Source organism: Drosophila virilis, chromosome 3 (assembly GCF_030788295.1).
Source record: "Drosophila virilis strain 15010-1051.87 chromosome 3, Dvir_AGI_RSII-ME, whole genome shotgun sequence".
Lineage (NCBI taxonomy): Eukaryota > Metazoa > Arthropoda > Insecta > Diptera > Drosophilidae > Drosophila > Drosophila virilis.
Genome location: NC_091545.1, coordinates 13,278,689 through 13,288,541, shown reverse-complemented (window position 1 = coordinate 13,288,541; position 9,853 = coordinate 13,278,689). Strand labels below are relative to the sequence as shown.

Genomic DNA, 9,853 nt, shown 5'->3' with positions numbered 1-9,853 from the left:
TAAGTCTAATGAATCCCAAATATTTCAAGAACAATTCCACCTAAAGTGCACTGCTTTACCGAATTTATGCCTAACCTTGTCACCACACAACCCCTAACAAATTCGGAGTAAATAAACTCAACACGCGCGGCAAATTCAACAAACTTAACGAAAGCAACATTGGCCGCTCCGCATTACCCCGAGCCAGAGCCGAAGCTCGGTTAACGAGACAGAGATTTCGCAGCTTTGACGAGTTCGGCAAGTCAACAACAATTCAAATTCAACAATCCACTGATTTGGCTGCCTTCAGATGGACAGTCATAAACGAAGTGTAACGGCGTGTTGACGTTTTACCCAAAAGGCGCACCCGGCTGAACGTGTCTAGCGTATCCCCGAATCTCGTCGAGGCGCTTGTAGATGGCCAAACTTGCGTGTAAAACAACACAACGTGAAGTCGCAACTATTTAGATTTCATATTCAAAAAAGTTTGGCTCTGATTCTGTGCGTGTGTGTGTGTGAGTGTGTGTGTGTGTTGCAAAGGAAATGCTAATTTTTTGTGCATGTCATGAAATTGTAATAGCAACAACAAAAATAATAATAACAAATAATTGTGGCTGTAAAGAGAGAAACCAGTGCCAAGTTAGACAAAATAAATATTTATGCCAAGTTCGGGACAAGATTTGGCCAAAGCTGAAAGCGCTTCAAATCACAAAGAATCGCAATAGAAACACAAAAATAAATAAAATAAATAAACTGGGCGTAGCTCATAAATGGGATTTGTTGTCGCGGTTTTATGCCCTCAAGAAAAGTTCGCGGTGCCCCAACAAAAATGTATCTTTAAGATATTTTAGCTGAGTGTGCGTGTGCGATGGAATAGGAAATACGAATGCGAAATTAAAACAATTTCTATGTGGCACGGATATCGGGCTGTAAAGCCAAAAATCCCTTGAATAGCTGTAACATATTTTATTTTATTTTTTTTTTTTTTGTTGCCCAAAAACCATTTTGCGCTAATTTACATTTTTATTTTTATGGCACCGTTGCAAAAACCCGCGCGGTTTGTTGGACAGCTGCCTGGTGTGCTCTGACTTTTATAAATCAGCATATCCGAATTTATGAGAATTTGTTATGAATGCAGCTGCAGAAAACAAAACGTAAAAGAACAGCAAACATGCAATGCCTAGGCTTGTCAATATATTGTACAGGTTCTTTTTTGCCTTTATGCTGCGCCCGTAATGTGAGCCCTACACACACACACACACACACACACAAATAAATACATGTTTATGGCATAAAGGCTGAAAGGCATTTGCAGCATAAAAGCAAAAGCCTAGTACAAAATTTAGTTTATGGCCAAGAGGCCTTGCCGTCACAGCAAGTCGAACACATGTCTGTCTGTTTCTGCTAACTGGAAAAGTTATTTGGGCCAACAAAGAACAGCAAATCACAAATAGCATAGACCCAACGCCTACTTTGGCCAGCTTAAGCCGTATTTATTCAATGGAAATATTTTGTATTTCTAAATAATTACAGACGACTAAGCCAATTCAATTATGTGTGGCATATTATGGGGCAGTGAGCGAGAAAGAAATGTGAAACGTGCAATTGCAATTGCATTAAATATTAAACAATCAACCATTTGGCAAATATTAAAATGAATATTTGAAAGCGAACTGATTTCATTTACAACACACAAAATTATCAATTAAATATTATTTAACCATGTTTTAGCAAGAACAGCAACAGCAACAAATGCAAATGCAAATGAGAAAAAAATAGGCCAACAAATATTAAAAACAATAACTGTTTTTATAAGTGGCAACAAGCGGCTGGGATCAGTGTGTGGAAACCAGCTCAAATGCAGTTTGTGAAATGTGTTTTAGTTAAGCCAAATTCCACGCAGGAATTCACGAATACAAAATGCGTTTAAGTGCAACAACAACAACAACAACAACAACAGCAGCAACACGCATTAAAACCAAAACGAAACAAACGCTTCAAGCTTCAACCGCAGCAACAACAACAACAACAACAACAGCAAGAAAAACAACAACAACAACAAAGCCTGCAACACGCCAAACTGAATGTTTTATTTGCAATTTAATACAATTATTTATACTAACAACAACAATCGTCTGCACCGCTAGCGCCATGGGCCGCGGTACGCTCCAGGCAGAGGCTCACTCGGTGGCCAGCATGGACGCGCTTCGTGGTCGCCAGCTGGAGGAGGGGCAGCTGTCAGCCGACGACGTCTCCTCAATGCTGGCTGCAGCTGCAGCTGCAGTTGCCAAATTGCCAGCGGCAACAACAATGCAATCCGCAGGATTTCAATTTACCACGAACACACCCACACCCACACCCACAGCCACACCCACGCACACACGCACACAGCAGCAGCAGCAGCAGCCGCACATGCAGTTGGCCACAACGTTACGTGTTAGCCATGGTAAGTAACGGCTAGTCAATTGTGCGGTTATCCAGAATATGTGCTATCTAAATTGAAACCAACCGAAAGCCATCCAGGCATGCCCCCACTCAAAAGCTTTTGCTGTGTTTCGACGACCTTGAGCTTACTTTCCTGTAATTAAGTCCAGATCTTTGTCAATTGAAAGCCCAACTTTTCCCACTTTTCTCTCTCTCTCTCTCTCTCTCTCTCTCTCTCGTAACGCAAGCGAATATATTTAATGGAAAATTAAGCATTTTTCTCGCTTGTTAGCAAAAAATCTTTCCAAGCTCCTTGCACTTTTCTGGGCCATTATGTGTTAAACACAAGCAATAAATAAAAAATAAGTAAGATCATGTTATTTATAGACTCATTAATCTAAAGTAATTTTTGGAAAAGCTTACGATACTTTCTTTCCATACTTTTTTGTTGAGCAAAAATCATTGGCAGCTTTAACCTAACACGAGCACAATTGACCCCCGCCGTAGAGAAACGTTGAAACTTGATTGCAACATATTAATCAAGTCTCAGTTTCAAAAAGGAAACAAAGATATGCGTGGGCGGGACGAAAACTAAATACCCTGGCAGCTCAAATTGCCAAGGATATAAATATGCCAGCAAGGAAGTAGGTCGAACTTTTTTTTTAAGCATTAAGTAAATATTCCCTGAAGGCACAACAAAAACAAGCTTCATTAATAAGACCATGAATCCTTAAGAAGAAGACGCAGTCTTGGCGCAATAGTTCTGTAGACAAAAGGTTCCAGAGTTCGGTTCTGCAATAGGCTATCCTTAATATAGTATGGATTCCTTTTTTAGGGTATCAAAGTACATGGTTTCTATTCTTTTTACCAGCTCGCCAAATGACCTTAAACTCAATTTTGTCTTGTCTTTCATTATGCGACACAGATTCCAATGAAATCGATAATTCCTATACCGCTGTGGGAGCAGGAGCAGCTGCTGCCTTTGATGCGGATGCTGATGCTGATGCTGATGCCGATGACGTTCAGAAGTCGGCCAATGATTACATCATTGCCATGGAGCAGGAGCAGGAGCAGGAGCGGGAGCAGGAGCAGGAGCAGAGCAAGTGGCACAATATAACAAACGAGAAAAATGAGAGAAGAGCACCAAAAGCAACGTCTGCCGCGCCGGCCGCCACAGCGAATGGCAGACAACTAATGAATGCAAAAACACAAGATTTATTGTCCTTATCGCAGCTTAGTTCGTATCAAACATCAACATCACGAGCACCAGCACCAGCAACAGCAGCCGCTGTGCAACGCGAGAAGAGCGCATCAAGTCTGAAAAACTCCATCAGCTTCGGTGGCGCCGCAGCTGGTGGCACATTTCAACAAATTGGCTCACAGCGCGTCAATGGAAATGTGCCAGCGACCACAATGGCCAGCACTGAGGGCTCCAGCGGCCAACAGGTCGCTGGCAATGGCTCCCTGGCCATGCCAACCCCATCGATAGCGAGCGGTGCGGATAAGTCCCCAGTGCGCACCTCGGCCAGGAAGGTGGAGAGCAAATATATTCTGCCCAAGCAGCAGAAAACCGATGCACCCATGCTCAACTATATCTTCGATACCTTCTCAGCGGCTAACAAACATCATCATCACGATCAAAGGTTGGTTCAACTGCAAGATTTCAGTCTCTATTCCCTAATATACTATTCATTTAAGCCTAAACCTTAACTCTGCACTGCGAGAAAAACAAGTCGGGAATCTCGCGAATCTCTTAAGTAAACTTAACCTTTATTCCCAAGTAGGAGCCAACTTCTTTAGTCGGGAGATAAAAATCTTGATATTTTATTTAATTTGTCTTGGGCTTTAAGCCTCGTTAAACTCATCACAAGATACTGTTCAAACGGTCTATAGATTTCTTTATTTTTAGTTTTTCTATTTTTTATATAATAATCTATTTTTGAACCAAATGAATCCTATTTCAGATATGGGAAAGTAGTTTAGATTTTTGTATCGAGTAAAGTTTTATTGACTCTACAATTACGAACAGAATAATTGAGAGAATAATTCTCTTTTCAATCTTAAAATCTAATAAATTAAGTCCTAAATACGAAACAGTATATACTTTAATGAAGTCCGAATAAACTGGTTCCGAGAAGTTTGTTTTTTTCCGAGCTCCACATTCTTTTGAAATTTCTGCTGAATTATGAATATGAAATATTTATGAAATTATCGGAAAGGAATATTGATTAACTTCGGCTTTTAATGGAACACCTTGCTCCAGTTAGCTCTTTATTCAGTTTCTATGCAATTCGTATAAATAATAAAAACCAGCAACCCAATAATAAAATTAGAGCATTTTGCCATTGAGGTTAAAGTACTCCTAAGCCTGTAATTACACAACAAATCTATAATTTTCATAATAATTGGACTGTAAATAGAATTCAAAGAACAGTTCGCCCACAAACTTGTGAAACTTACACAGAAAAAAAAAAGAAATTTTTAGCCCCGACAAGCGGCAATAAAAACAGTTTACCGAAGGTCCTTGCTGTGTAAAACGTGCTTAAAACTCAAGTTTTTAAGACTTTTGCTACAAGCAATAAACATTAAGCATAAGGGCACACAAACTCCGAGTCACTAACTGGCAGTCTGTGTGTGTGTGTGTGTGTGCGCGCGCCTAGGCTTACCTGCATACACCTGCTGACCAATAAAAATGCATACCATAACCACATCGGTCTCTCTCTATATATATGTTTGTGTGTCTGCACACGTTTTACTTACATCACATATGGCTCACTTTTCTTACAGATATGGCCCCCATTTTGAGGACGTGCAGCGTGTCGGACAACCCACAAATATGACTGTACAGGCGGGCAGCAGCATTCATTTAAATTGCAGAATTTCATTGCTCCAAGATAAGACTGTAAGCATGCATACTTAGTGTAAGCTCGTTTGTGCCTAGCTTTAAGAAAACAAAGGCCTGAAGTATAGCTATATATGGGAGAGCTACACAATTATGAGAGTCGCATCGATGTACATACATATCTATCACATATCTATATGAAAATCGAATAGAAGGGCGATATTGAAAAGATAAGTGTGAGAGAGCGAGAGAGAGCAAGTAAGCAGGGCTGAACAAGAACGAGCGTAACTTGATCCGGGCTATAAGGAGAGAGAGCGAGAGATAAAAAGTGCAAGAAAAAAGAGAAAAAGTGTGAGAGAGAGTAAGAGTGAGAGAGACGGACAGAGAGAAAGCGGGCGGGAAAAGAAAATTAAATAAAAAATTCTTGTGCAAAGAAGTCAACGAGAAAGAGCAGGTGAATCAAGGAGAACGAATTGCAGCATATTTGATTTACTCATTGCATTATATCGCCCTTCTATGCGATTTTCATAGAAACAAATTAAAGTGTTATTTCCGTTAGAGTATTAGTTAAAGTCAAGAAATAGAGAGAGAGAGAGAGAGAGAGAGAGATAGAGAAAAGCAGAGAGACCGATAGAAATGACGAGAGCTATGACTATATAGAAACATTGGACGAAGCTATGTTTTATTGTTGTTATTATTGACAGGTCTCCTGGGTGCGTCGTAGTGCGCAAAATGAGGAGAACGCATTGGATTTACTGACTGTTGGCCTGAACGCCTACACAGGTGATAAGCGCTATAAAATGGAATTTCAATATCCCAACAACTGGCGACTGAAAATTATAAATGTTAAAAAGGACGATGAGGCGACATACGAATGCCAGATCTCAACGCATCCGCCCCGCGTCATACAAATTAACTTGCATGTCAATGGTAGGAAATTCTTGAAATCAACTTTCGAATTAATACAACTAATAACGCATCTCCCTCCACGCACAGCGCCAAAGGTGATGATTGTGGATGAATACGGGGATCCATTGCAGGAGAAATACTATGAAATTGATTCCACGCTGCAGCTGTCCTGTGTGGTGCGAAATGTGGCTATGACTAGCTCCGTTGTTTTCTGGAAACACAGCGAAAATGTACTCAATTATGATGTAACACGAGGTGGTGTTAGGTAAGACTATGCTAAACCCTTACAAGATGAGCTAACTCATTGTTAATTGATTATTTGTTTCCGATTTATTTGGTTGCTAGTGTTAAAACTGAACTGATGGAAGATGGTGCGAATTCCACATTGTCCATTGCGAAAATTCACAAAGCCGATTCCGGGAATTATACCTGCTCCATAAGCGAGTATCAAAATTTCACGATAGTGGTGCACATACTAAATGGTAAGTTTTGCCTTCGCAACATCTACAAAATATTGTTAATCACATTTGGTTCGTTAAGGCGAAAGTTTTGCTGAGCTGCATCACGGGGGTGCTGGGGCGGCTCATGCCACTTGGCAACATATAGTCGGACTATGTTTCCTGCTGCTGCTTCGATGGGCCGCCAGTAAGACCGTGTTTACATACAGGTAAAGTTAACAAACTGAACACCAAACGCCTAATTTTATATATTATATATATATATATATATATATATGCAAAAATATGAAATAGGCATAAATTGTTCTCCTGGTAGTCTTCTTGTGTACATTTTTGTTAATTAATTGTAAAGATTTTTGGAATAGACACATAGCGGGAAGTTATTAGAAATAACTAAAAACTAAGTTAAAATTAAAACGAAATAAGTTCAAAAAAAAAAACAAATAATAAGAGGAAAACTAAACTGAATTGTTGTTATAAGCAAGTGTACTGTAAGTAAATGCCTATTTAAATCATATAATGTACTGTCTATTCGTTTGATATTCGTTAGCATCTATTTGTACATGTAAAAGCACACATAAACTTAATTAAATTAATATAAGTCAAATATTTGCGTTTGGCGCAAATGATGCCAACGAATTTCTATACAAACAATGAAGGAACCCGCATATGAGAATTAAAAGAACACAATTAAATACAGGAATGTAAGATAACATATGAGCAAAAGAATTTGTGCTGGGCTTTTATAAAAAAAAGAAAAAAATGGAATTTACAATATAAGTCCCAACACCGAGGTATACACACAGTACTATTTCAAGAATACCACAGCATAAACATGCGTAATCGAACGCTTACAATATCTAGAGCATAAGCAGAGATATGATTAATAAATATAAAACTACAAATTGATCAGAACAAGTTGCCCCTTACCGAAATGTGACACCATTAATAATATGTATTGTTTTACTGTTCAATCAGATTCGGGAAGTTTCTGAATGCTTCAAGAATCTTCCATTTCGTATAATTGTATTATAAGGAATTCATTTACAACTTTAACGTTACACTTTCAGTGCTTATAGCATTATAGATAAAAGTATTATCGATTGGTTTGTATTGTTTGGTAATAATCTTGATCACCTCCTGTGCAGCACATCCTCCTGCAATCAAATTAAATTGATACATATACATACGTCATGACATTACCATAGTATATAGTTACCAATAAACGCAGACACAGCATGCAGCTCGGCGCCGCCGTAGCGGCATATCTCGTGCAGCACATCGTCGCTGATGGCCACATGCAGGCCCAAGTCGTTCAACATTTTGCTGGTGATGGTCTTTAGACGTCCAATGTCCTGTTCCACAGTACACTCGCCGGGAATGCTGCCGCACTCGCTTAGGAAACGCTCATAGGCACGAAGAGCGAAATAGTAGACGGTTAAATTGCCCTGCAGCTCATTGTCCTCCACTACAAATCGGTTTAACAGGTAATTATTTACAAATTTTCGATCTTTCACTCAGGCGGCACTTACCCAGAGGCAGCAGGCGACAGTTTTTCTCGTACTCATCGGCGATGCGTGTGCCACGTTGCACCGACAGACCGGCAGCCTCACGACACAGCAAACGGACAGTGCGTTCGTCTATGCTGTCCGCCGGCAGTGACAATTGCTTGAGATATTCTTGGCATTTGTGGTACACCTGATCGGCATCATGCAAAGCCTGTTGGCGGTAGATGTGCTGCAGTGCTATGTACGAGTCCGTATTCGCTGTCATATCGGGCAGTACGCCCGGCAGTGGCAGATAACCCTTATTTTCCTCCACCACAAAGTGCTTTAGTGCCTTGGCCATAATCCAGAAGACATCGCTCTGTTGCAAATTGAAAATTGTTGTATGAGTTATGGACCATTCAGACTGGGCGCCTTACCTTTTTGTGCAATTGCTCACAGGCATCGTCCTCGAATATGGCCTTCAGTGAGCTTGGCACCAGGCCAGCGCCAAATGCAGTGTTAACCGCCTTTATAGCCTCTTCGTAGTTTTCTTCATCCTTCTGCATTGCTGCTCCAATTGCCTCGCGCAACTGTGTCTTTTCCTTATAGTTACCAGGCGCCTGTCGCCCAGCTCCATGCTCAGTCTGCCAAGCTTTCAGGAATTTATACAGCACCAATAGCCAGGGTACCTTGTTTGTCACCTCTGTGCTTTCTAAGTGGTCGCGCAATGCCTCAAATGGTTGCTCCAGGCGCAAATCAAACTGACGATTATCGGGATGGGCTTCGACAATGCAGTGCTCCTTCAGTTGTAGGCGTATGGAGCCCAACATACCCAGTGAACGACAATATACAAACGGCACATTGGACTCCCACAAGCGGTTGGACAGCTGCAGTAGTGACTGCTCGTTCAGATTTGAGGCAATCACCAGGTCGAAGCTCTCAAAGAAGTTCGCCCGATTTTCCAAAATATAGTCAATGCTCTCATCTACATAATCACCATTGGCATCCGGATTGAGCTCCTGCAACAGCTGTTTGCACGCAAGTGCCTTCGATTTACCCAGGTAACTATAATCTAGAAAAAAGCTACTCTCCAGCTTTTAGTCAATACAATTGAACAGAACATATTTTGTTTGCCGCCTTACTTGTTACCCAAATCCTCCTCCTTAACAGTGCTGCCATCAGCCACAGTAAAGCCTCCAATGCCCGGCAGCACAAGTCCCTTCGCTACCTCACAGCCTACAGCTGTCACATTGACCAGGCAAATTGTGGCCGTCTCCAGCAATGTCTGTCCGTGGTCACCCCACAGCCTGTTGGGGTCATGTTAGGCCAATCACAATGTTTAAGCGTATTCACATAATTACCTGATTTGCCTATCATATTTTTTGCTTTTATCTGATAATTCAGGCGACTTTGGCGGTGCAGGCGAAGACATTTTCCAAGCCGGTAGCAAAATAATAATTGTGAGTGTTGCAAAACTTGCACATTATCGTGTGTTATCGATTTGTGAATTTGCCCCCAATAGAAGGCGCGAGTTGGGTTTTTAAATATTTATTTATTTATTTATACGCATAACATTTCACATACTTATGGTTTTTGTGTTTGCTTTAAAATTTATTGCGTTCAAGTTTGTTATCTTATTCAACTACATACAAGAAATCAGTCTTTACAAACAAATTGTATTAACATAGTTTTTATATCGGCAAAAATAATACCAAATTGTGAGCAAAACCATACATGTTTCAGGGACGTAAGAA

At 40.5% G+C, this 9,853-nt stretch overlaps 2 protein-coding genes across 5 annotated transcripts; one reads left to right on the top strand and one right to left on the bottom strand.

The window, feature by feature from the left end:
• The first annotated feature begins 291 nt into the window (after nt 1-291).
• On the top strand, nt 292-7,770 carry dpr20 (defective proboscis extension response 20). 4 transcript variants are annotated; one of them, XM_032435146.2, is made up of 8 exons: nt 292-412; nt 1,711-2,425; nt 3,329-4,046; nt 5,191-5,305; nt 5,950-6,175; nt 6,242-6,419; nt 6,500-6,636; nt 6,695-7,770. In XM_032435146.2, the coding sequence occupies exons 2-8, from the start codon at nt 1,900-1,902 to the stop codon at nt 6,823-6,825; spliced, it is 2,031 nt and encodes a 676-aa protein (XP_032291037.1). In that variant the 5' UTR covers nt 292-412; nt 1,711-1,899; the 3' UTR covers nt 6,826-7,770. The 4 variants fall into 4 exon arrangements, with proteins under 4 accessions (XP_032291037.1, XP_032291036.1, XP_070064689.1 ...); XM_032435145.2 differs by having other exon boundaries at nt 292-427; XM_070208588.1 differs by having other exon boundaries at nt 292-432.
• APP-BP1 (Nedd8-activating enzyme E1 regulatory subunit APP-BP1) lies at nt 7,620-9,605 on the bottom strand. The gene is made up of 6 exons (XM_002047333.4): nt 9,461-9,605; nt 9,242-9,406; nt 8,537-9,182; nt 8,145-8,478; nt 7,832-8,080; nt 7,620-7,769 (listed from the first exon to the last, which is right to left on the bottom strand). Exons 1-6 carry the CDS (start codon nt 9,529-9,531, stop codon nt 7,657-7,659), a joined length of 1,578 nt encoding a protein of 525 aa, XP_002047369.2. The 5' UTR covers nt 9,532-9,605; the 3' UTR covers nt 7,620-7,656.
• Nucleotides 9,606-9,853: the final 248 nt, after the last annotated feature.